General features: G+C 51.0%; 3 protein-coding genes across 4 annotated transcripts; all 3 read left to right on the plus strand.

Annotated features, from left to right (window-relative positions):
* The first annotated feature begins 6685 nt into the window (after window positions 1–6685).
* LOC123065520 (probable polygalacturonase At1g80170) lies at window positions 6686–9029 on the plus strand. 2 transcript variants are annotated; one of them, XM_044488790.1, is made up of 9 exons: window positions 6686–6931; window positions 7013–7147; window positions 7265–7441; window positions 7531–7557; window positions 7673–7880; window positions 7981–8062; window positions 8141–8249; window positions 8328–8447; window positions 8536–9029. In XM_044488790.1, the coding sequence occupies exons 1-9, from the start codon at window positions 6788–6790 to the stop codon at window positions 8794–8796; spliced, it is 1263 nt and encodes a 420-aa protein (XP_044344725.1). In that variant the 5' UTR covers window positions 6686–6787; the 3' UTR covers window positions 8797–9029. The 2 variants fall into 2 exon arrangements, with proteins under 2 accessions (XP_044344725.1, XP_044344717.1); XM_044488782.1 differs by having other exon boundaries at window positions 7013–7441.
* Window positions 9030–12511: 3482 nt separating this feature from the next.
* LOC123180326 (probable polygalacturonase At1g80170) lies at window positions 12512–14557 on the plus strand. Its single transcript, XM_044592353.1, has 7 exons — window positions 12512–12799; window positions 12875–13006; window positions 13074–13482; window positions 13570–13651; window positions 13734–13842; window positions 13944–14066; window positions 14174–14557. The coding sequence occupies exons 1-7, from the start codon at window positions 12647–12649 to the stop codon at window positions 14471–14473; spliced, it is 1308 nt and encodes a 435-aa protein (XP_044448288.1). The 5' UTR covers window positions 12512–12646; the 3' UTR covers window positions 14474–14557.
* Window positions 14558–14910: 353 nt separating this feature from the next.
* LOC123180329 (probable methyltransferase At1g27930) lies at window positions 14911–16305 on the plus strand. Its single transcript, XM_044592365.1, has one exon. It carries the CDS (start codon window positions 15193–15195, stop codon window positions 16027–16029), a length of 837 nt encoding a protein of 278 aa, XP_044448300.1. The 5' UTR covers window positions 14911–15192; the 3' UTR covers window positions 16030–16305.
* Window positions 16306–26045: the final 9740 nt, after the last annotated feature.

Here is a 26045-nt window from a genome sequence, read left to right on the forward strand (position 1 = left end):
AGCAAGATAGCGGCGAGTAAGGCATTCAATATGCAAAGCAAGCATGTGAAAGTAAATTACTTGTTACTTACCCGAGTCCGGAGCTCTCCAGAAGCATTCGCAGATTTGCCCCGCAGCGTGTCGGATGCCACGAAATATTACCAGGCCGAGGAGGGAAGCTCGACGAAGAAGTTGTTCTGGTCTCAGTATATTGGGACCGAACACCCGATGCCTATGAGTGACCAGCTGAAGCAACTGGTCGAGCTGCACAAGGCGGCCGAACAGGCCATGAAGGGCTTTATAGTCCGGATGTGGCCTAGCGACTCCCTCCCCAACAGTTACTTCGGCTTGGTGCGGCGGCTTGTAGATACCTGCCCACGGCTAGAAGTCATCAAGCGGTCCGTCTGTATCGAAGGTGCCCACCGGGCTTTTGCCTGTGCCAAGGTGCACTGGGCCAAGATGGACGCCGAGAAGCTGGTGAAGGAGGGGCTGCCGCAGGGCAAGGAGCATCGCCACCCCGAGATGTATTATGAGGGTGTCCTGAAGGGTGCCCGTCTTCTGGCGGACGAGTGTGCGAAAGATGTAATTTTTGAATAAACTTGCTCGTGTGATCCTGTATTATGAAAACTTGTTCATATGCGCTATGCAACGCCTGTTTGAATTTAAAATATTACCTTCTGTGCGGCTGTTTTATAAAATCTGAGAGATGGCCAGTCGTCGACTTCTGTCCCCATGCCACGAGTGCTTGGGTGTTCGGGATAAACCTAAGCACTCTTTTTCCCATTGTTGGGTCCTTCGAGGGAGGTGCTCAGCACAACGAACAAGGAAATCGGACTATAATGCTTTATCACTCTCACTTAGCCATAGAATTCTATAATTTTAAATTTTGACGAAGCCCCTAGTATTCGGAAGGCCGAATTCGGGGTGTTATACATGCCTTAAGCCGGACAAAGCCGACTTCTCGCTCTAAGCGGCATAAGTCTTTAGGGACTCGAGACCTCTCAAACAGCGACCAGCTCTCGCCTTATCATGACAGTCAGTTTTAGCTTTCCCTACTGAGGTGCTTAGCCCAGCTGAACCGGGGCACAATCGCAGTAGTTCTCCCAGTGCTACCTTAGCCGATATAGCGGAACGTAAGGTACCAAAACATGGGAGCTGGGCAAACCCAACTATTGACCCAAGACATGATTCGGAGTTGATGCATATAATGCTATAAGTTCGGGGTGCCACACTGTTGAAAGTGTTCAGACTTCTCACGCCGTATTATGGGGTACGCTTAAGCCCCTGGCGTATTGGCCGTACCAGAGTGTACGGATGCTGAATGTCATGGATGAACATATATAAAAAAAGAAAGAATGGAGAATGCGATAACAGTCTAGTGCTATGCATTGTTTATTCAAAAAGGTGCGTCGAAGCAGAATGATACAAGTAGTGCGATAAGCAAAAAGTAGGACTATTTGACATATCCCCTCCAAGAGCAAGCTAAGGAATGGTATTGAAAGCAGGTATTTTACTCGTTATCAGAGACCACCTGGGAATTCCATAATGCGACGTAGCTTTCTGCCTCCTTGATTGTTGTATCGTGTGTCCGGCGAACATACTGCCAGGCAAGGTTTCCAGAGAGTAAAGTCCTGAAAGAGAGGAAAAATAATAAGGCGGGAAGCCCCTAGTGCGGTTGAGCCGCGTCTTGGGGCGTGCCGTAGTAGTGCCCCCCTCCCCACCTGTGCCCATGGTATTTTCAATGCGTAATTATGTACGCGTGGCACGAATTTTGCCGTTTGGTTGGGGATGGGGTGGAGGCCGCATTGCTATGCGAGCTCGAAACGTGCCAGGCGGTCTTGTTGCCGATTACTCCGGGCGCGCTTGAAGGTGTCCGGGTCTTTAATCACCGAACTGGTGGATTGCCTTAAGAGGCTGCTTTGGGTTTCTGCTGCGAGGGCCGCAGTGTGCTCCTCCGTGCGGAGAGAGCACTCTGTGTTTCCAATGACTGTGATGACCCCTCGAGGTCCTGGCATCTTGAGCTTGATATATGCATAGTGCGGTACCGCATTGAATCTCGCAAGCAAATGCGGTTCGCCCGAGCAGTGCATGGTAGCCACTGCGGAACGGGACTATATCGAAGATTAACTCCTCGCTTCGGAAGTTATCCGGGGATCCGAAGACCACTTCCAGTGTGACTGAGCGTGTGCAATGGGCCTCTACACCTGGTATGACGCCTTTGAAGGTCGTTTTTGTGGGTTTGATCCTTGAGGGATCTATGCCCATTTTGCGCACTATGTCCTGATAAAGCGGGTTCAGGCTGCTGCCACCGTCCATAAGGACTCGAGTGAGGTGAAATCCGTCAATGATTGGGTCTAGGACCAGTGCGGCGAATCCGCCATGACGGATACTAGTGGGGTGGTCCCTGCGATCGAAGGTGATCGGACAGGAGGACCATGGGTTGAACTTTGGGGCGACTGGCTCCAAAGCGTATACGTCCCTTAGCACACGCTTCCGCTCCCTCTTGGGGATGTGGGTTGCGTATATCATGTTCACCGTCTGCACTTGTGGGGGGAACCTCTTCTGTCCTCCGATGTTCGGCTGCCGGGGCTCCCCCTCGTCATCGCTATGTGACCCCTTATCTTTGTTTTCGGCATTTAACTTGCCGGCCTGCTTGAATACCCAACAATCCCTGTTGGTGTGGTTAGCTGGCTTGTCGGGGGTGCCGTGTATTTGACACGAGCGATCGAGTATACGGTCCAAACTGGACGGGCCCGGAGTGCTTCTTTTGAATGGCTTTTTCTGCTGACCGGGTTTAGAGCCTTTGAATCCGGCATTGACTGTCGTATTCTCGATATTGTCGCTGTTGATGCGGCGCTTGTGTTTGTTGCGACGTGACCTGCCATTGCCATCCTTAGTATCCAAAGTACCATGGTTCTTTGATATATATTATTGCTGCGAGCCAGCCAGCTGTCTTCTCCCGCGCAAAAGCGGGTCATGAGTGTCGTGAGGGCTGCCATAGATTTCGGCTTTTCCTGGCCAAGGTGCCGCACGAGCCACTCGTCGCGGATGTTGTGCTTAAAAGCTGCTAGGGCCTCTGCATCCGAATAGTCGACGATTTGATTTTTCTTTGTCAGGAACCGTGTCCAGAATTGCCTGGCCAATTCCTCTGACAGCTGAATTATGTGGCTCAAGTCATCGGCATCTGGTGGTCACACATAAGTACCCTGAAAGTTGTCGAGGAATGCGGCTTCCAGATCTTCCCAACAGCCAATGGATTCTGCTGGCAGGCTGTTGAGTCAATGTCGAGCTGGTCCTTTGAGTTTAAGTGGGAGGTATTTGATGGCGTGTAGATCGTCACCGTGGGCCATGTGGATGTGCATGAGGAAGTCCTCGATCCATATTGCAGGATCTGTTGTGTCGTCGTATGATTCGATATTTACGGGTTTGAAACCCTCTGGGATCTGGTGATCCATTACTTTGTCTGTGAAGCATAGAGGGTGTGCGGCGCCTCTGTACTGGGCTATGTCGCGACGCAGCTCAAATGAGTCTTGTCCGCTGTGTTCGGCCCAGCCGGATTTACTTTTACTGTATCCGGCGTGACGGTTATCGTCTCGCAAGGTGGCGCGCCCTCGTGATCCGTAGATCGATATTGCGTGTTTTGCTTTGTCCTCCAATACGTCTCGCAGGTCTCGCGTATTTCCCCATGCCTTCACATTTTTATTTGAATGGCGTCGGGGTGCGGGCTGAGCTTTTGGCTGAAATGCCTCTCTGTCGCGGCCACAGGGTGGCCGATCAGCCGCGTCATACGCTGGAGATGTAGGTTTTCGTGCTTCCTCCTCCAGTCGGGGTAGCAACCTGCACTTTGGGTAACTCTTGGAGGGGTATTCGAGTTTATATTCCTCGGCCGCAAGGACTTCAGTCCATCTGTCCGCTAGCAAATCTTGATCAGATTGAAGCTGTTGTTGCTTTTTTTAAGGCTATTTGCCGTGGCTATAAGCCGGCGCTTAAAGCACTCTTGTTCGACGGGATACTCAGGCACGACGAATTCGTCGTCGTCTAGGCTTGCCTCGTCTTCGGAGGGAGGCATGTAATTATCATCCTCCGCCTCTCCATCTGCCGCTCTCTCAGGAGGGCTAGCTTCTCCATCCTCCTGCTCTACATCTTGCTGGAGGGGATTGTTGTTATCTTCGGCACTGTCCGGAGTGCTATTATCTCCTGTGCCGGTATCACCGATTTTGCCTTGGCGGGACTTAGAGCGGCGCCGCTGACGCCGGCGCTTAGGTTGCTTCTTGGAGGGGTCATCCTCCGCTGTCTCGTCGTCATTACCTTCTTTGGGTGTGTCCACCATATATATGTCATATGATGAGGTGGCTGTCCAGTGCCCTGTGGGCAGTGGTTCTTGTTCGTCTCCTGCATCATCGTCCATGCCGTCGATGTCTTCGGAATCGAAGTCGAGCATGTCGGTCAAGTCGTCGACAGTGGCTACTAAGTGGCTGGTGGGTGGGCGGCGAATTTCTTCGTCATCCGCATCCCAATCCTGTCGGACATAGTTCGGCCAGGACTCTCCTGGCAAGAAAAGAGACCTTAATGAGTTCAGTATGTCGTCAAAGGGCGAGTGCTGAAAAATATCCACGGAGGTAAACTCCATGATCGGCGCCCAGTCGGATTCGATAGGCATGGGCGCAGGCAGTTCGGAGTCCATAGCCGGGGAAGGATCCGACAGCTTGGCATCACGGCTCTCGTGAAGGGTAAGGTCGATACTCGGCTCGATCGCCGCTGAGAATACGGCCTCCGTGGCGGGGTCTATCCACCCGTCCATGGATGGCGTAATTGGCTCCGAATAGAGGGTCGGAGCGGTTGCCGGTGCGATCTCCTGAACACTGTCCGATGGTAGAGCTAGATCGTGCTCATCGTGACTGTGTGGCGCATTCAGCAGGGGCTCGAATCCGTTGAAGATCAAGTCTCCGCGGATATCGGCTGTGTAGTTTAAGCTTCCAAACCTGACCTGGTGGCCAGGGGCGTAACTTTTGATCTGCTCCAGATGGCCAAGCGAGTTGGACCACAGTGCGAAGCCGCCGAATACAAAGATCTGTCCGGGGAGAAAAGTCTCACCCTGAACTGCATCGCTATCGATGATTGAAGGAGCCATCAAGCCTAATGATGACGACACAGAGGAACTCCCAATGAAAGCACCAATGTCGGTGTCAAAACTGGCGGATCTCGGGTAGGGGGTCCCGAACTGTGCGTCTAAGGCGGATGGTAACAGGAGGCAGGGGACACGATGTTTTACCCAGTTTCGGGCCCTCTTGATGGAGGTAAAACCCTACGTCCTGCTTGATTTATTCTTGATAATATGAGTAGTACAAGAGTTGATCTACCACGAGATTGGAGAGGCTAAACCCTAGAAGCTAGCCTATGGTATAATTATATGTTGTCCTACGGACTAAAACCCTCCGGTTTACACAAGGTCGGTTACAAAGGAGGAGATATACATATCCATAGTGCCTAGCGTGCCTTCCACGCCAATTAGAGTCACATCCGGACACGGGTCGAAGTCTTCAATCTCGTATCTTCATAGTCCAACAGTCCGGCCAAAGGATATAGTCCGGCTGTCCGGAGACCCCCTAATCCAGGACTCCCTCGGAGGCGCTCTACATGCTAGGGTTAAACCCTGGCCAGCATGGCCTCGTCAACGCCGTCGTTGCCGCGGCCAGCACTGGCTCATCGGCGTCTTCTCGATGGTGACCGGGGTGGAGATCATGAAGGTGGATCTCAACACCGTGTCACCAAGGAAGAGGCCATGGTTCAAGAAGATGCAGGCCGACACGCTCAAGTTCACCGACGAGTGATCCCGTGGTCGCGAGTGCCTTCCTTTTTGTATGCCGGCTTGTGTGCTGGCATAACCACGGGGCCGCGATGGCGTGGTCGAACCCATGTCCCACCCTTTTTGTGTACTGGCATGTGTGTCGGCCGGCTGGCGAGTGCGCCAACATGACATGTGTGTCGGCCGGCTGGCGAGTGCGCCAACACGAACTATGGTGATATTTTTTGAAGCCGGCATTGTATGCTGGCGCTGGCATGGTGCCGGCATGAGTCATGGCCGCTGGCATGATCGGTCGCAGGTCTTTTTTTAAGTTGAGTGCGGATATGAAATGAGTCGGCGTGTTGAGCGCACTGCTGATCCAAACTTCGTTATATCTCAGTCGAAGCTATATTCATTAGATCATGCATTGAGATCCGTGCAAAATTTTCTTTTCAGATTTTTCTTTTTATATGATACTCCCTTCGTATGAAAATACTTGTCATCAATCAAAATGAATAAAAAGAAATGTATTTAAATATATTTTAATTATAGATACATTTCTCTTTATCCATTTTGATAATAAATATTTTCGGATGAAAGAAGTATGTCAGTTGATTGAAACTTTGTTAAATCTCAGTCGAGAATATCGGAAAGCCACGCCATATCGGAAATATCCGATCGTTTGCCACGAGAATAACCCAGTCGTACGCACGCGCCTCCTGCAGCTCTCGTACAGCTCCCTCGGACGCAAGCGCAACGCCACAGTTTGGCACGTACAGACGCGGCTGGTCAGGTCACGTCCATCCGCCCACGTGAACCCGCTGTGCCGATGCTTGATGCTCCGTGTCACCCCGTCCCCGGCCAGGCACCTGAAAAGCGGGCAGCGAGCGCCTGCGCCCCCGTCCTCGGCATGGCCCCCGCCGCCCGTCCTCTCGCCGCGCCGCGCCTCGTCAAATGCTCCTCCGGTCCGTGACTCGCAGCAGCAGCAGCAACCACTAGCGCGGGCTACAACGCGCAGGGTGCATGGCGACGGCGATGGCTCTGCTCCGCCTCGCGGTCCTCGCCGGCGCCGTCGCGCTCCTCCTGCCGGCCGTCGCCGAGGCCCGCATCCTCCTCTCGCTCGACGACTTCGGCGCCGTCGGCGACGGCATCGCCGACGACACGCAGGTACGTACGTGCGTGCATGCGACAGTATGCCTCCACCTTGCTCCTCAAACATGACACTGTCTGTTTGGCTCTGCTGTCCAGGCCCTGGTGGACGCATGGACGGCGGCCTGCGCCAGCACCAACGGCCACGTGGTCATCCACGTGCCCGCCGGCAGGTCGTACCAGATCTGGCCGGTGACGCTCGCCGGGCCCTGCAGGGACGAGATCATGATCTTCGTACGCTCCTTCCTTCCTGCCTGCCTGCCGCCGCGTGCGCTTCTCTCGTCCGGCATGCACGCACCTGCGCGTCTTCGCTCATCGAGTCTTGGTTTGTGCCCCTGCCCGGTGGGACAGGTCTCCGGGAACATCATCGCGCCGGACAGCCCGGAGGACTGGGAGCGGCGCGACGGCGGCAAGTGGCTGCACTTCTTCCAGGTGCAGGACCTGACGGTGAGCGGCGGCGGCGTCATCGACGGCCGCGGGCAGGAGTGGTGGGCGCAGGCCTGCAAGGGGAGGCACCGCAACGACAAGGTATGATTTGTTTCATCACTGTATGATTGTGCGCATCACTATCACACAACTGAGGACTGATTTGTTTTACTCCGATTGTTTCTCTGCAGCATTGCACAGCCCCGGATGCTCCCAAGGTGAACTCCTCTGTCACCTTCACTTTGATGTTTGCTCATCATTTCCCTGCCATTTTTCCATCTACCTCGTTTCATGTTTGAAGAAAAATGGCTCGTGTTCTCTGCATGCACGCAGGCGCTTCACTTCGAGGAGTGTCATGGGGTGCGGGTGCAGGGCGTGACGCTGCAGAACGGGCAGCAGCACCACCTGACCTTCACCCGCTGCTCCAACGCCAGGGCCAGCTTCCTCAGGGTGGCCTCGCCGGAGAGCAGCCCGGGCACCGACGGCATCCACCTCGTCAACTCCATCAGCGTCCACGTCAACGATGTCCACATCGCCACAGGTGTGTGTTCGATCCGTCAATGGCAGTCTGCATCTGAAGAAGAAAGGGGTTTCCTTCCTCAGTTACAGTGCTCCTGGCTAACTGAATCTCTTATTTTCAGGCGGCGCTTGCGTGTCCATGGTCGGCAATTGCACCGACGTCCGCCTCAGATACGTCTCCTGCGGACCTGGCAATGGCATCAGGTAGCTTCTTAGCTGCCTCATCAGCTACTCCGTTGGTAAATGCTTGTCTGCTCATTGCTCATGTGTTGGATCTGTCAGTATTGGGAGCATAGGCGAGACCCCGGTGGCTGACAGGCTCGAAAAGATCGAGGTGGACACCATGTTCATCGCCAACACCTCCAACGGCCTCCTCATCAAGACCTGGCAGGTAGTAAGATCGATCTAGCAGTAGCTCATCATGAACTACTGCAAGGAGCTCATCATGAACTTGTATTGTCTCCATCAGGATGGCTGCGGCTACGCGCGCAAGGTGAAGTTCGCCAACGTGGTGATGAAGAACGTCTCCGACCCCATCATCATCGACCAGTACCGCTCCGAGCACCCCACACCCTGCGGATCGACCGCGGTACGATCTCCGCTTGCCGGACTAACAAACACGCCGATCGATGCCTGAAACTCTGGTCTGCTTCTTGTTCTTGGGCGCATGCATGCAGGCGACGAGGACGGTGGCGGTGGAGAAGATCGACTACGTGAACATCGCCGGCACGTCGGCGTCGAAGCGGGCGGTGACCTTCTCGTGCAGCGACGTCGTGCCGTGCAGGCAGGTGTCGCTCAAGGACGTGAACCTGAAGCGCCTCAGCGGCCGCGGCGCCTCCGCCTACTGCCGCAGCGCGTCCGGGAAGGCCGCCGGCGTCGTCGTCCCGGAGTCCTGCCTCGACGGAACCAGGGGGGCCGCTGGCGACGAGGAGGAGTGAGCCGTGAGGTCTCGGCCGGGTTCTTGGTCTCGGCTGTGATGCTCCGGCATGCAGAGAGTGGCGGCAGTAGTGCCATGATATGGTAGTACCTAGTAGAGTAGCCGGCAGTTCTACGAATAATCCCGCCATGTATTGTGCCAGTATTATATTGTGATGTACTGTACTCCCGTACCGCCGTACGTATTCGGGCGTGTTGTATTTTCCTGTACGTACAAAAAATGTGCTCGTAGCAATTTTCGTCCGCACCGATCGGCACATACCTCGTCGTAGAATGTTGCTAACTGACCCGCGGATGCGGCGGTCAAAGCCAAGGCAACCCGGATGGCGAAGGAGCAGCAGCGTGTGGTCCGTCCACCGGCCGGCATCATCTCCTTTGACGACAGCTCCGACTCCGACGACTCCGCCTCTCTCGTCGCCGACGCCTACATGGAAAGCTACAGCCGCACCGGCGACCGCAAAGGCAAGGAACCGGCACGGAAGTGGTGATGATGATGAACTGGGAAAGATAGTTTAGTTTAGTTTTTAATAACTATGTTAACGACGATGAACTGGGACTTTGGGTCCGATGGACTGTGTTTATATGTTCGTATGTTATTTCGTTTTAACTGTGTTGTTCATCAGTTCATCTGTAGCCGTATGATGATGAATAGAGACAGTTTCTTACGAACATTGCATGGATAGCTTTGAGGGATGACCGGTCACTGTCCGCAGCCTTCGAAGAATCATGTTGTGGACGTGGCCATATGAGGGTGACCAGTCATTATCCATGGATATGGCCGGGCCTTTCCATGGATGTATAGTAGGATGAATTTGGTATATCCGGTTATAGATGTTCTAAGACCATTGGCCTTGCCAAAAAAACTGCTTCTGGGCCTTTTGGAAAAAAAAAACTTCAACGGATGCCCTATAGTGCCTAATTTAATATCTTTTTGCAAATGCCCTAAATTTTGCCAGAAGTGATGTACCTTCCTTTCGGTTTATAGGGCTTATCTTAAAAGAACTGTTTTCCCATTTTATAAGTCACAATTTTATTGTGTCTCATCACATATTCAGATTTTTGAGGTGCATTAAATCGTTGCATGTAAGATTAAAAAGAAAACTCACGATGCACGTAAAAGCTCTTAGCCATTTATTAGTCACACATGCATGCATTGCAATTAATGCATTGGTTAATACAATTTTTTTAGGAAAACAACCGCATTAATTGAGTACTTTTACAAGCTACAAAATTACCGCATGCTTGGATCCAAGGGACTATTTTTAGTCTGACTAAAAATAGTCTCTTTTAGAGGCTAAAGTTCCAAGCACCCCTGACTAAAGAGAGGCTAGGACTAGTCTTGAGGCTAAAAAAATTTAGTCATAGGAAACCTACTAAAATATGTATTAGCCCTCTCTCTCCTCATTTAATGTCTCTCCTTTAACACATGCGAGTTCTGGATTAGAGGGTTTAGAGGATAATAAATGCTCAATAACTTGATTTTAGTCTCTTTAGTATTTGGATCCAAGCATGGGTGAGGCTAGCAAGTTTTAGTCCCACTACTTTTAGTCATGGGACTAAAACGTATCCAAGCACCCTCTTATGCTACCACTCACCATCTATGTTGGTGGGTGAGATTTCTCAATTGAGCCCTATAAATCGAAAGGGAGGGGTACATTTGTAGCAGCACTGACAACTGCCAAAAAGAAAAACGGTTGTATCAGGAACCCAACCGTTTGTGTGAACTTCCACGTCACCGCACCGCCTCACCCGCCTCTGCGCCGCCCGATTCCGACCATCGGTCACTGCCGCCGCCACTCTGTCGGTCACCATGAACTTTGTTGCCACTCGCAGCCCCACCCCGCCCATCAGCAACCTCCTTCGGAACAAGAGCAATTGGAGCAGGAGCAGGAGCAGTAACATCAACAATTGGACCAGGAGCAGGAAAAACATTGGAGGTGGCTCTACATACCAAACAGGTCTCCTATAACAATGCAAAGCAATCATATGCAATGGTTGGTCTTCTTTAAGCATCTTTTGGATCGTAGCATCATTTGTTAGTTCAACCATGGTCATCCTCCCACTTGACCAAACCTTTGAGAAAAAAATGTATTTCTGCATAACCCCCACTCCAACAATTGTTCCTTCAAGCTATCATAGGTAATTGAGTCCCTAAGTCATGCCTCGGGTTGTAATGTTGAGAAGCACTTTTTCCGTGCACAGTGAACCTAAGCAGCCACATGCTTTCAATCCGAAACAGACAAAATCAAGAACAATTTAGTGCAAATGTAACTGATTTTTATCTATAACTGAACTTTGACACATATTACTAAATTTTTATGACACTTGTAACTGAACTTTGACACGTAGAACTGATTTATTATGACACCTATAACTGAACTTTGACCCGAATAAGAACTTTTACTGCTAAAACCCTATATTCTCTTTGATCTCTTCTAAATTCTTCTCGTTTAGCCCAATCGTCACTAGACTCACATAAATCCATCAAAACCCTATCTTCATCTCTTCACCGAGCCTCTTCTATGCTAAAACCATAAACCCTAACTTTGATCTCTCTTAAATACTTCTCTTTTATGCAAAGATGCATTAAACACATATCTAATCCAATAGAAAACACAAGAATAAATCATCAAAGACCTATCTTTTTCGAAGATTTAACATCTTTAGAAAAAACACATATCTAAGGAAGAGTAGTACATCCGCAGAAAACCCTTCTAACCAACACTGCCCTATCCACAACAGCAGACCGGAGAAGCAAACAAACCAAGAAGTAAGAGAGTAAAGAAGATGGATCAACGAGCACTGCCATCGTTTTTGTCCTCCATAATAGAGCACTGCATATATCTTCTGACAGAGGAGATGGAGAAGAAGGAGCATAGCATACCATCTGGACGATGGCCCCGTTGACTCCTCCAGCGAGTGCTCCGTTGACTTGATCTCCTTGGTTGCAAAACACCATCGTGAAAGGAAAGAAAGCCCGGGGGGTGCGAGTGGAGCAATGAGTTGAAGAGGGAAAAGGGCGCAAAGAGAGCTGGTGGACGTGACGCGGGCGGGCATGATCACTGGCGGAGTTTAGTGCAAGCAAAACTGGGCGGGGGCCCGCCCAATTTTGCTGCAAACCAATGGGCCTTTAGGCAGAAATGGGCCATAGAGGAAAAAAACCTTGGGCTTTTTTCAAACTGGCCCGCCCAGTCATTCTGATGTAGCTCCGCTACTGCCGCATGGTACGGCTAGACCAGGTGCGCAGCTAGTGCGGCAACTGGTTTTGTCCGGGTCGGCCATTAACCAGTTCGACTCCAAAAAAAACAGGTCGAAAACAACACAAAATGGGGAAAGTTGCGGTATCGGTGTAAAATGTGGCAAGAATTTTTTGAAAAATGGGTAATATATGTCACAAAGATCAGTTTTTGGGGTAAAAAACAATAGAATTTACTCTAAAAATAAAGAGCACATTGCATGATTCGTGGATCATGATGCCCAAGTTGAGTATCCAGCTGCAAAAAATGAATGCCAAGATCGTCGATGCACAAAGTCAAACAGATCGCCGGGGAGAAGAAGCCCCGGCTGACCGTGTAGTGTACCAGCACGTGATTCAGGGCCGGGCTGATCGTCCGGCGATCGCAGGTGCAGCGGCGAGGGACGACCCCTCCCGCAGATCCGGATCTTGTTTCGTTCTGCACTCGACTCGATCGTGCAGCGCCGTGCTTGGCCTGGCCTTGGCGCCCACGTGTCCGTTCGTTCTCCCGCGCGCCCTGCCGTTGCCCCCCACTCACCCAACTCAACTCGCGCCAAATCAGCTTCCGTCACTGAGCAGCAGCAGCGTGACTGAGCTCGTGAGTGCGCGCGTGCAGCATGGCGCTCCCTGCAAGGCCAAGGGCGCGGCTCCTGCTCGCGGCAATCGCCGGCGCCGTCGCCCTCCTGCTGCCGGGCGCCGCCGAGGCCCGCGTCCTGCTCTCGCTCGACGACTTCGGCGCCGTCGGGGACGGCATTGCCAACGACACGCAGGTGCGCAGCAATGTCGCCAGAGCCATCTCCGGCGGCACGGCCGCATTCCGTTGACTCTCCCTTTGTTTTCTCCAGGCATTCGTCGACGCGTGGGAGGCGGCGTGCGCCACCGGCGGCAACACCTACCTCAACGTCCCCGCCGGCAAGTCCTACCAGATCTGGCCCGTCACGCTCGCCGGCCCCTGCCGCGGCGAGATCAACCTCATGGTACACTTTTGTCCCCACTTCCTCTGTCACTGTCACAGTACACTCTAGCTAATTCGCGCCTCGTCAGATTTCCGGGAACATCATCGCGCCGGAGAGCCCGGAGGAGTGGGCGGACGGGGACCAGGGCCGGTGGCTCCACTTCTCCGGCGTGGGGGACCTGTCGCTCAGCGGCGGCGGCATCGTCGACGGCCGGGGCCAGCAGTGGTGGGCGGGGGCTTGCGAGGACGAGAACTGCACCTCGTACCGCCAGCACCAGGTCGCCCCCATGGCGCTCCACTTCGAGGACTGCCAGGACGTGAGCGTCAAGGGCCTCACGCTGCAGAACAGCCAGCGGCAGCACCTCGTCTTCACCCGCTGCTACAACGTCGAGGCCAACTACCTCCGGGTCACCTCGCCGGAGTACAGCCCCGGCACCGCCGGCGTCCTCGTCGTCAGCTCCACCAACGTCCACATCAAGGATGATCTCTTCTCCGTCGGTACGTCGCTCTGGTTCTGTATCTGAACTGAAATTTTCTCTGACAGGCGAACTCTGCTGGTGTTTATATTTTGAGTGTCATTTTCAGGTGGCGACTGCGTGTCGATTGTGGGCAATTGCTCGGATGTCCGGCTCAGAGCCATCTCCTGCGGGCCTGGCCTCGGCATCAGGTAATGTGTCATCTCTTTGCAAATACTAGAATTTTCACCTAATCTTAAGCTGAATGTGTCATCTTCTTCTTCGTCATGTCAGCATTGGGGGCTTGGGCGAGAACCAGAGTAATCACAAGATAGAGAAGATCAAGACGGACACCATGTTCATCTCCAACACCAAGAACGGCGTCCGCGTCAAGACCTACGAGGTAGTACAAAGCACAAACCAATAGCCAAAATTCTCATCCGAACCAAGAATGGCCGTGTGACATGGTGACATTTTTGTGTGATGTTCTTGGTCGTCATTCAGGACGGCTGCGGGTTCGCGCGCAAGGTGAAGTTCGCGCAGATCATGATGAGGAACGTGGCCAACCCCATCGTCATCGACCAGCACTACTCCGCCTCCAACCGGGGAACTCGCTGCGGCGCCCCGGTACGGCTGAGCTCGCCGGCCGTCTTGACTGAATCCGATGACGCGTTTCACTGCCTAGCAGCAGAACGCCGTGCACATCTCTGAACTTGTTTGGTATTGTGGTGCAGAACGGGAGCGCGGTGGCGGTGGAGAACATCAACTACATCGACATCACCGGCACGTCGGCGACGGAGCAGGCGGTGACGTTCGCGTGCAGCGACGCCATGCCGTGCAGGCGCCTGTATCTGGACGGGGTGAACCTGACGACGGCCGGCGGGGACAGCACGTCCGCGTTCTGCCACCAGGCGTTCGGGAAGCACGTCGGGGACGTCCTCCCGGAGTCGTGCCTCGGCAAGGAGGACTTCGTGCAGCTGCAAGCCCCGACCGCCGGAGACGCTCAAGACGAAGAAGATGCTGCTGATTGGTGAACCTGTTCCTAGAATTTGATCTTGTAGTGCGAGCTTGTATGCAGTGTGTGTGGATTCATGAAATAAATCATTTTTTGTTTGAGATATAAATGAACATGCCTTCAAAGCCAAGCATAATTTCCAAGACAGGACAACAATATGATAATATCCACGAGTTGTCCACTTGTCCTACCAAAGGTAACACAACAGTATACTTCCTGCATCCACCAATAAGTGTACATTTAGCTTTTGTCCAAAGTTAAAGTTTTAAAATTTTGATCAAATTTATAGAAAAAAGTAGCAGCATTTATGGCACTAAATTACTATAACTGGATTTGTTTTGAAATGTAGTTTCATAATATACCAATTTGATGTCGTATATACTACTGCTCTTTTGGATAAATTTAGTCAAAAATTTCAAACTTTAACTTAAAACAAATAGTAGAAGTAAGGGAGTATTATCATAGTTTCACTGAAGAACTCAACAGCAGCACAACCACCTTGCGGAAAGTGACACGGAGTCAGCAGCGAGGCAAACAGCCAGCGCGAAATAAAGTCAATCCCCACCAGCCGGACAGCGATCAGCAGAGGTTAGACCAAAGCCACGCACCAGATTCAGATTTGGGAGCAAATATTTTTCAGAAAAGAAGGAGAATTCAGAGCTGCAGATGCAGATGAGATCTACTTGAAGGAGGAAGACCAGATCGAGACGAGATTGAGCAGCAGCAGCAGCAAGAAACATGGCGATGATGTCGCCGAAGCAGCTGCTGACCACCATCCTCATCGTCTTCTCCACGCTCTCCTTCATCAAGCTGCTGCTCCTCACCCACTCCGCATCGTCGTCGCCCGCGCGCCCCGGCCGCTCCGCCTGGGACGCCGGCGGGTCCGGCAACGACAACGGCACGGCCGCCAGGGACGGCCTGAACGCCAAGGAGTTCGCGCTGCTCCGCTCCGTCGTGGCCGCGCGCGCGCCGTGCGGGCTGCTCGTGTTCGGCCTCTCGCCGCAGCTCCTCGCGCTCGCCGCGGTCAACTCCGGGCAGGGCGCCGCCACCGCCTTCGTCACCGACAGCGCCGAGGACGCGGCCAGTGCGCGGCGCGTGCTCGCGGGGCGCGGCCCCGGCCCCGGCTCGGCGGCCGTCCACCGGGCCAGCTACCCCGACCCGGCCGGGGAGGCGTGGGCGCTGCTGCGGCGCGCGCGGGCGAGCCCGGTGTGCGGGCGGCCGACGGGGACGGTGCGCAAGTCCGGCTGCCGGCTGGCGCTGACCTCGCTGCCGCGGGAGGTGCTCGACGCGCGGTGGGACGTGGTCGTCGTCGACGGGCCGAGCGGGGCCGGGCCCGGGGAGCCGGGGCGGATGGGCGCCATATACACCGCGGCCGCGCTCGCGCGCGCGGCGGGGGGCGGCGCGGTGGACGTGGCGGTGCACGACATGAACCGGACGGTGGAGCGGTGGTACGCCAGGGAGTACCTGTGCGAGGACAACCTCGTCGCCGCCAAGGGGCGCCTCTGGCACTTCCGTGTCGCCGCCGGCGGGCCGCCGGACGCGTTCTGCTCGACTGCTCCGGTCCAGATCTTGTAACCTGAGCAAGCGGAGTAAGATCGCCGGTGGTGCCGTGGTGGGCACGGCATGTCGGCAAGGAGGACTTCGTCCAGCGGCAGGCCCCGACCATGGCCACCGGAGTGCTGCACGGAGAGACTGAAAATCTTGATGGCGAAGAAAATGCAGATTGGTGAAGCTGCTGCAACCATTTCGCCCGTGGCCATGTCTGACTGTGTGTGATCTTGTAATGTGATACAGCAACAGAAGAGGCATGAGTTTGCCTCCAATCTAAAAATTCGCATGTTTTTCGTGAGATACAAATTTTCTTGTGTCCTACCCCTAGGTGTAGTTTAGGTACTAGCAGTTGCGCCGAGTGAAATCACAACATCATGCCAAAATGCAAATTGTGGTTCTCGTATACTCCCTCACTAAATTAATATAAGAGTGTTTAGATAACTAAACGAAGAAAGTACTTCTTGGTGATCTAAACGCTTTTATATTTCCTTACGAAAAAAGTATCTGTTTTTCAAGAGCACACATTTTCTCTGCTTACTCAAGGTAGCACTATATTTTTTGAGAGCACTATTAGAACATCACCAACAGGAGACAGAAATCTCACATGAGAAAAAAAACTATTCCCTTAACACGTTTATTTTGGGACGGAGAGATTAGCTTTTTATTCTTTTGGAGCAAAAAACAAAGGCTACAAAAGAAGACCAATACATGCATACCAACTAATTTTTTTTCCTAACCAAAAAAATGGTATAGAAATGGTATATTTGGGTCACCACTAGCAGTCGACAAAAAATCAAAACCACAACCATGGAAGCCCCAAATGTCTGGTCTGAAACTTTCCCACCACCGACCTTCCTACCTCACCTCGGCACCGGTCGATTCTCGCTGCTGTCGACGCCACCCCCTTGACCGCCGCCACCCCTTCGCTCGTTCCCGTCAGTCGGGACAGTCCGCCACGACCCCGCATCTGTCGTGGATGCTCGGAATGTTGCGCCTGTTCCCGCCGATTCCGAACCCTCCCTTGCCCTTTTGTCGATCAAAATTCTCGCCGCCACACCAATGTCGCCCACTGAGGTAGATTGGAGGCCAGGCGACTCCCACTCGATCGGTGTGACCACCGCAAAGCCGAGGCTCCATTCGAACCCCTACTGTGTTGGCCTAGGCGAGCTACACCGGCAAAAGCTGAGCTTGGTGCCCACAAGGTGTTCGGCGGAATTCCTCTAAGGTAATTACCTTTCATTTTCTGTCATTTGTTGCGTCCTAGGACTTGTTCGCGATGGTAGATTTGTGTGGTGTAGATGAATTGTTGCAAATCCTCCTCGTTACCCGTGTATGATGATTCCTCCTCCGAAGAGGAATATCTGTGGGATGAAGATGAGGACATTGCCATGGTCATGTTGCTCGACATGGAAAAAACAAGCAGCCAAAGCAAGGTGGTTCCGTTGCCCGTGAGGTGATTCGTAGGAGCAGGTAATATGGGTACAATAGGCTGATGCTTGATTATTTTTGTGCAAATCCGGTGTATTCAGAGCGATACTTTCAATGCCAATTCAGAATGACTCGGATTTGTTCCTCCACATTGTCAACATCGTCAAAGGGAATGATTGATTCTTCATGCAGATGAGGAATTGCGCAGGAGATCTTGGATGCAACACTATCTAGAGGGTGACTTCAGCACTATGCATGATGGCATATGGTATTCCTACAGATTTGATTGATCATCACGTGGCGATGGGAGAGAGCACTTACATCAACTGTGTAAAGAAATTCCCTAGCAGTGTTTGAAGTGTTTGGGCCACCGTATTTGAGAGCATCCAATGCTCAGGACACTCTTACACCTTTGGAGATGAACAAAGCACGAGGGTTTCCCGGGATGCTCAACTCTGTTGAATGCATGCACTGAGGTAGAAGACACTAGTAAAAAATAGGGCTTTGATCCAGGCAGGGAAAGCCCATTAATCCCGGTTCACCCATGAACCGGGACCAATGAAGGCATAGGTCCCGGTTCATAAGGCCATGACGCGGACCGGGCCTCGGAGGCCATTGGTCCCGGTTCCAGACACAAACCGGGACCAATGGATCTTGCTCCTGGCCCATCATCTTTAGGATGTGTTTGATTTGAAGGATATCCCGCGACTGGACAGGGACAGCCGTTTTTGAGGGGATACCAGCTGTTTGGTTTATGGACGAGGAGGGATATCAGCAACCAGATTCTTGGAATATTCCATGAAACTCAGGCTCCACTCGTCCGCCAAAAACTCGCGGATATGGGCATCCCGTTCGTTCTGTGCGATAGCCTTTCTTCTCGCCCGTTACCTCCCCTCACTTTTCCTCTCGTTGAGTGCGGCAGCGGCGGGGTATCTAGGAGCGGCGGCCGGAACTAGGCCGGCCGCGACCAGGTACGACAGGTTAGCTTGGCGTGGCATCTTGGCCACCGCCACGAGGAAGACGACGCCCGGGACGAAGCAGTGCCATGGCCGGTCTCGGAGAGTCGGGGAAGTCAACGCTGGCATCGGGGTCAGGGAAGGAGCAGTGCCATCGCGCCGTTTTCCTCTCCGCAAAGCAGGGTCGCACCGTCTGCCGTGAGGATGGCAGCGTGTGGAGTTGCCTCCGGGAAGACTCCGTCCGCCGATTTTCTGACAGAGCCATCCGTGTGTACATGGTGATTACAATATTTCGTAGCGTGTCCCCACGAGATTGATGCTACTTCTGTAAAGAGTTCCTGGTCACAGTTTGATGCAATGTGTGTGTTCGTCACAATTTCTATCCACTACCCATCCCACAAACCAAACACATATATGATTATCTTCAACCACTCTTCATCCTGCCCAACCAAACAGAAAAAGAAGCTATCCCTAACCAGGTGGTTGGGATACCCATATCCCTCAACTCTATCCCGCCAACCAAACGCATCTATTCCCGGTTGGTGTCTGGAAGCGGAACCAAAGGTGTTTTTTTTAATCCAAACAAAACTAAAATATTCTACAATAGCAAAAAGAATCAACTAAAAAGCTTTAATAAAACTCTAATAGGAAAAAGATTCAATTAAAAAGAATCAATAAAAATAAAATTTATGCAACTTAAATTAGATAAAAATTTATGCAACTAAAAATAATCATTTGTAGTATTATTGAAACTAAAATTATATAAAATTTATGAACTAAAATTATCAAAGTATTTTCTGTTCAAAACATTATAAGCAAAAAGAATTTTCATAAAGATCTTTTTTTGTTAGGAAACTTTAATAGCAAAAAGAATTATCATAAAGATTTTTTGTTAGAAACTAGAATAACAAAAACTGTTTTTGAATATAATAATAAAACACAGTAATATTAAGTAGCAGAAAAAAGAATCACTCTAAAATATTTTTATAGTAAAGTTAATCACAAACTAGTGATTCACACAAATTTCAAAGAATTCAAATTTAAACTATTCAAATTTAAAAAGTAATGGCACTAACAGAAAGTTTATAATTTTTCTGACCTAGAAGCAAAAGGAATTAAAAAAATAAAGCAAAAAAAGAAAATAAATAATGAGAAAAACAAAACAAAAATACTGGAAAAAATAAAAAAAAATCGCCTATTGGGCAACCACGGCCTGAATACAACCAGAAACCCAACCAGCCTGTTGGGTCAGGATTCAGGCCCGCAGAAGGCCCAGCAGGCCCACAGACAGATACAGAGTGGTTAGGCCAGTAAGCCTGCTTTGGAGAAGAGCTCGAAGGCTCAGGCACACCGCGCCTTATAAACAGGTGCGGCACTCTCTCAACTAGCGATGTGGGACTAAACTCCCACCACGTCGCTGTGCAAGGCCATTGGTCCCGGTTGGTGCCATGAACCGAGACCAATGCCCCCCTTTGGTCCCGGTACCAACTGGGACCAATGCGTCCTTTTTAGTCCCGGTTGGTTGTTGGGGAACGTAGTAATTTCAAAAAAATTCCTACGCACACGCAAGATCATGATGATGCACAGCAACGAGAGGGGGGAGTGTTGTCTACGTACCCATGCAGACCGACTGCGGAAGCGTTGACACAACGTAGAGGAAGTAGTCGTACGTCTTCCCGATCCGACCGATCCAAGCACCGTTACTCCGGCACCTCCAAGTTCTTAGCACACGTACAGCTCGATGATAATCCCCGGGCTCCGATCCAGCAAAGCGTCGGGGAGGAGTTCCGTCAGCACGATGGCATGGTGACGATCTTGACGTTCTACCATCGCAGGGCTTCGCCTAAGCACCGCTACAATATGATCGAGGTGGAATATGGTGGCAGGGGGCACCGCACATGGCTAAGGAACGATCTCAAGGATCAACTTGTGTCCTAGGGTGCCCCCTGCCTCCGTATATAAAGGAGCCAAGGGGAAGGGGGCGGCCGGCCAAGGAGGGCGCGCCAAGGGAGTCCTACTCCCTCTGGGAGTAGGATTCCCCCCCCCTCAATCCTAGTTGGAATAGGATTCCTCGAGGGGGGAAAGAGAGAGGGGGGGCCGGCCACCTCTCCTTGTCCTAATAGGACTAGGGGAGGGGGGAGGCGCGCGGCCCACCTTAGGCTGCCCCTTTCTCCTTTCCACTAAAGCCCACTAAGGCCCATATAGCTCCCGGGGGGTTCCGGTAACCTCCCGGTACTCCGGTAAAATCCTGATTTCACCCGGAACACTTCCGATATCCAAACATAGGCTTCCAATATATCAATCTTTATGTCTCGACCATTTAGAGACTCCTCGTCATGTCCATGATCACATCCGGGACTCCGAACAATCTTCGTTACATCAAAATGCATAAACTCATAATAATTGTCATCGTAACGTTAAGCGTGCGGACCGTTGGGGAACGTTGCAGAAAACAAAAATTTTCCTACGGTTTCACCAAGATCCATATAGGAGTTCATCTAGCAACGAGTGATCGGATTGCATCTACATACCTTTGTAGATCACGCGCGGAAGCGTTCAAAGAACGGGGATGAGGAAGGCGTACTCGACGTGATCCAAATCACCGGAGATCCTAGCGCCGAACGGACGGCACCTCCGCGTTCAACACACGTACGGTCAGCCTAACGTCTCCTTCTTCTTGATCCAGCAAGGGGGAAGGAGAGGTTGAGGGAGATGGCTCCAGCAGCAGCACGACGGCGTGGTGTTGATGGAGCTGCAGTACTCCGGCAGGGCTTCGCCAAGCACTATGGAGGAGGAGGAGGTGTTGGAGAGGGAGAGGGAGGCACCAAAGATCAAGGTAAGAAGTCCTCCATCTACCCATTATATATAGGAGGGCCAAGGGGGGGGGCGGCCCTAGGAGATCTAATCTCCTAGGGGGTGCGGCCAAGGGGAGGAATCCCTCCTCCCCAAGGCACCTAGGAGGTGCCTTCCCCTCCTAGGACTCTTCCCTCCTTGAAACCCTAGGCGCATGGGCCTCTTGGGGCTGGTTCCCTTGGCCCATGTAGGCCAAGGCGCACCCCCTACAGCCCATGTGGCCCCCTGGGACAGGTGGCCCCACCCGGTGGACCCCCGGGACCCTTCCGGTGGTCCCGGTACAATACCGGTGACCCCGAAACTTGTCCCGATGGCCGAAATAGCACTTCCTATATATAATTCTTTACCTCCGGACCATTCAGGAACTCCTCGTGACGTCCGGGATCTCATCCGGGACTCCGAACAACATTCGGGTTACTGCATATACATATCCCTACAACCCTAGCGTCACCGAACCTTAAGTGTGTAGACCCTACGGGTTCGGGAGACATGTAGACATGACCGAGATCGCTCTCCGGTCAATAACCAACAGCGGGATCTGGATACCCATGTTGGCTCCCACATGCTCCTCGATGATCTCATCGGATGAACCACGATGTCGAGGATTCAAGCAACCCCGTATACAATTCCCTTTGTCAATCGGTATGTTACTTGCCCGAGATTCGATCGTCGGTATCCCAATACCTCGTTCAATCTCGTTACCGGCAAGTCACTTTACTCGTACCGTAATGCATGATCCCGTGACCAGACACTTGGTCACTTTGAGCTCATTATGATGATGCATTACCGAGTGGGCCCAGTGATACCTCTCCGTCATACGGAGTGACAAATCCCAGTCTTGATCCGTGTCAACCCAACAGACACTTTCGGAGATACCCGTAGTATACCTTTATAGTCACCCAGTTACGTTGTGACGTTTGGCACACCCAAAGCACTCCTACGGTATCCGGGAGTTACACGATCTCATGGTCTAAGGAAAAGATACTTGACATTGGAAAACTCTAGCAAACGAACTATACGATCTTATGCTATGTTTAGGATTGGGTCTTGTCCATCACATCATTCTCCTAATGATGTGATCTCGTTATCAATGACATCCAATGTCCATAGTCAGGAAACCATGACTATCTGTTGATCAACGAGCTAGTCAACTAGAGGCTTACTAGGGACATGTTGGTGTCTATTATTCACACATGTATTACGATTTCCGGATAACACAATTATAGCATGAATAAAGACAATTATCATGAACAAGGAAATATAATAATAATGCTTTTATTATTGCCTCTAGGGCATATTTCCAACAGTCTCCCACTTGCACTAGAGTCAATAATCTAGTTACATTGTGATGAATCGAACACCCATGGAATTCTGGTGTTGATCATGTTTTGCTCTAGGGAGAGGTTTAGTCAACGGATCTGCTACATTCAGGTCCGTATGTACTTTACAAATATCTATGTCTCCATCTTGAACATTTTCACGAATGGAGTTGAAGCGACGCTTGATGTGCCTTGTCTTCTTGTGAAACCTGGGCTCCTTGGCAAGAGCAATAGCTCCAGTGTTGTCACAGAAGAGCTTGATCGGCCCCGACGCATTGGGTATGACTCCTAGGTCGGTGATGAACTCCTTCACCCAAATTGCTTCATGCGCTGCCTCCGAGGCTGCCATGTACTCCGCTTCACATGTAGATCCCGCCACGACGCTCTGCTTGCAACTGCACCAGCTTACTGCCCCACCATTCAAAATATACACGTATCCGGTTTGTGACTTAGAGTCATCCAGATCTGTGTCGAAGCTAGCGTCGACGTAACCCTTTACGACGAGCTCTTCGTCACCTCCATAAACGAGAAACATTTCCTTAGTCCTTTTCAGGTACTTCAGGATATTCTTGACCGCTGTCCAGTGTTCCTTGCCGGGATTACTTTGGTACCTTCCTACCAAACTTACGGCAAGGTTTACATCAGGTCTGGTACACAGCATGGCATACATAATAGAACCTATGGCTGAGGCATAGGGGATGACACTCATCTCTTCTATATCTTCTGCCGTGGTCGGACATTGAGCTGAGCTCAATTTCACACCTTGCAACACAGGCAAGAACCCCTTCTTAGACTGATCCATATTGAACTTCTTCAATATCTTATCAAGGTATGTGCTTTGTGAAAGACCTATGAGGCGTCTTGATCTATCTCTGTAGATCTTGATGCCTAATATATAAGCAGCTTCTCCAAGGTCCTTCATTGAAAAACTCTTATTCAAGTAGGCCTTAATGCTGTCCAAGAGTTCTATATCATTTCCCATCAAAAGTATGTCATCTACATATAATATGAGAAATGCTACAGAGCTCCCACTCACTTTCTTGTAAACACAGGCTTCTCCATAAGTCTGCGTAAACCCAAACGCTTTGATCATCTCATCAAAGCGAATGTTCCAACTCCGAGATGCTTGCACCAGCCCATAAATCGAGCGTTGGAGCTTGCACACCTTGTCAGCATTCTTAGGATCGACAAAACCTTCCGGCTGCATCATATACAATTCTTCCTTAAGGAAACCATTAAGGAATGCCGTTTTGACGTCCATTTGCCATATTTCATAATCATAGAATGCGGCAATCGCTAACATGATTCGGACGGACTTCAGCTTCGCTACCGGTGAGAAAGTCTCATCGTAGTCAACCCCTTGAACTTGTCGATAACCCTTAGCGACAAGCCGAGCTTTATAGATGGTCACATTACCATCCGCGTCTGTCTTCTTCTTAAAGATCCATTTATTTTCTATGGCTCGCCGCTCAACGGGCAAGTCAGTCAAAGTCCATACTTCGTTTTCATACATGGATCCTATCTCGGATTTCATGGCTTCTAGCCATTTGTCGGAATCCGGGCCCGCCATCGCTTCTTCATAGTTCGAAGGTTCACCGTTGTCTAACAACATGATTTCCAAGACAGGGTTGCCGTACCACTCTGGTGCGGAACGTGTCCTTGTGGACCTTCGAATTTCAGTAGGAGCTTGATCAGAAGTATCTTGATCATCATCATTAACTTCCTCTCTAGTCGGTGCAGGCACCTCAGGAACATTTTCTTGAGTTGCGCCATTTTCCGGTTCAAGAGGTAATACTTCATCAAGTTCTACTTTCCTCCCACTTACTTCTTTCGAGAGAAACTCTTTCTCTAGAAAGGACCCATTCTTGGCAACAAAGATCTTGCCTTCGGATCTGAGGTAGAAGGTATACCCAATAGTTTCTTTAGGGTATCCTATGAAGACGCATTTTTCCGACTTGGGTTCGAGCTTTTCAGGTTGAAGTTTCCTGACATAAGCATCGCATCCCCAAACTTTTAGAAACGACAGCTTAGGTTTCTTCCCAAACCATAATTCAAACGGTGTCGTCTCAACGGATTTCGACGGAGCCCTATTTAAAGTGAATGCGGCAGTCTCTAAAGCATAGCCCCAAAAAGATAGCGGTAAATCGGCAAGAGACATCATAGATCGCACCATATCTAATAGAGTGCGATTACGACGTTCGGACACACCATTACGCTGAGGTGTTCCAGGCGGCGTGAGTTGTGAAACTATTCCACATTTTCTTAAGTGTGTGCCAAACTCGTGACTCAAGTATTCTCCTCCACGATCTGATCGCAGGAACTTGATTTTCCTGTCACGTTGATTCTCAACCTCACTCTGAAATTCCTTGAACTTTTCAAAGGTCTCAGACTTGTGTTTCATTAAGTAGACATACCCATATCTACTCAAGTCATCAGTGAGGGTGAGAACATAACGATAGCCACCGCGAGCCTCAACACTCATTGGACCGCACACATCAGTATGTATGATTTCCAATAAGTTGGTTGCTCGCTCCATTGTTCCTGAGAACGGAGTCTTGGTCATTTTACCCATGAGGCATGGTTCGCACGTGTCAAATGATTCGTAATCAAGAGACTCTAAAAGTCCATCAGCATGGAGCTTCTTCATGCGTTTGACACCTATGTGACCAAGGCGGCAGTGCCACAAGTATGTGGGACTATCATTATCAATCTTACATCTTTTGGTACTCACACTATGAACATGTGTAGCATTACGCTCGAGATTCATTAAGAATAAACCATTCACCATCGGAGCATGACCATAAAACATATCTCTCATATAAATAGAACAACCATTATTCTCGGATTTAAATGAGTAGCCATCTCGAATTAAACGAGATCCTGATACAATGTTCATGCTCAAACTTGGCACTAAATAACAATTATTGAGGTTCAAAACTAATCCCGTAGGTAAATGTAGAGGTAGCGTGCCGACGGCGATCACATCGACCTTGGAACCATTCCCGACGCGCATCGTCACCTCGTCCTTCGCCAGTCTCCGCTTATTCCGCAGCTCCTGCTTTGAGTTACAAATGTGAGCAACTGCACCGGTATCAAATACCCAGGAGCTACTACGAGTACTGGTAAGGTACACATCAATTACATGTATATCACATATACCTTTCGTTTTGCCGGCCTTCTTGTCCGCTAAGTATTTGGGGCAGTTCCGCTTCCAGTGACCACTTTCCTTGCAATAAAAGCACTCAGTCTCGGGCTTGGGTCCATTCTTTGGCTTCTTCCCGGCAGCTTGCTTGCCGGGCGCGGCAACTCCCTTGCCGTCCTTCTTGAAGTTCTTTTTACCCTTGCCCTTCTTGAACTTAGTGGTTTTATTGACCATCAACACTTGATGTTCCTTCTTGACTTCTACCTCTGCTGATTTCAGCATAGCAAATACTTCAGGAATGGTCTTTTCCATCCCCTGCATATTGAAGTTCATCACAAAGCT

The sequence above is a fragment of the Triticum aestivum genome, chromosome 1A, assembly GCF_018294505.1.
Source record: "Triticum aestivum cultivar Chinese Spring chromosome 1A, IWGSC CS RefSeq v2.1, whole genome shotgun sequence".
Lineage (NCBI taxonomy): Eukaryota > Viridiplantae > Streptophyta > Magnoliopsida > Poales > Poaceae > Triticum > Triticum aestivum.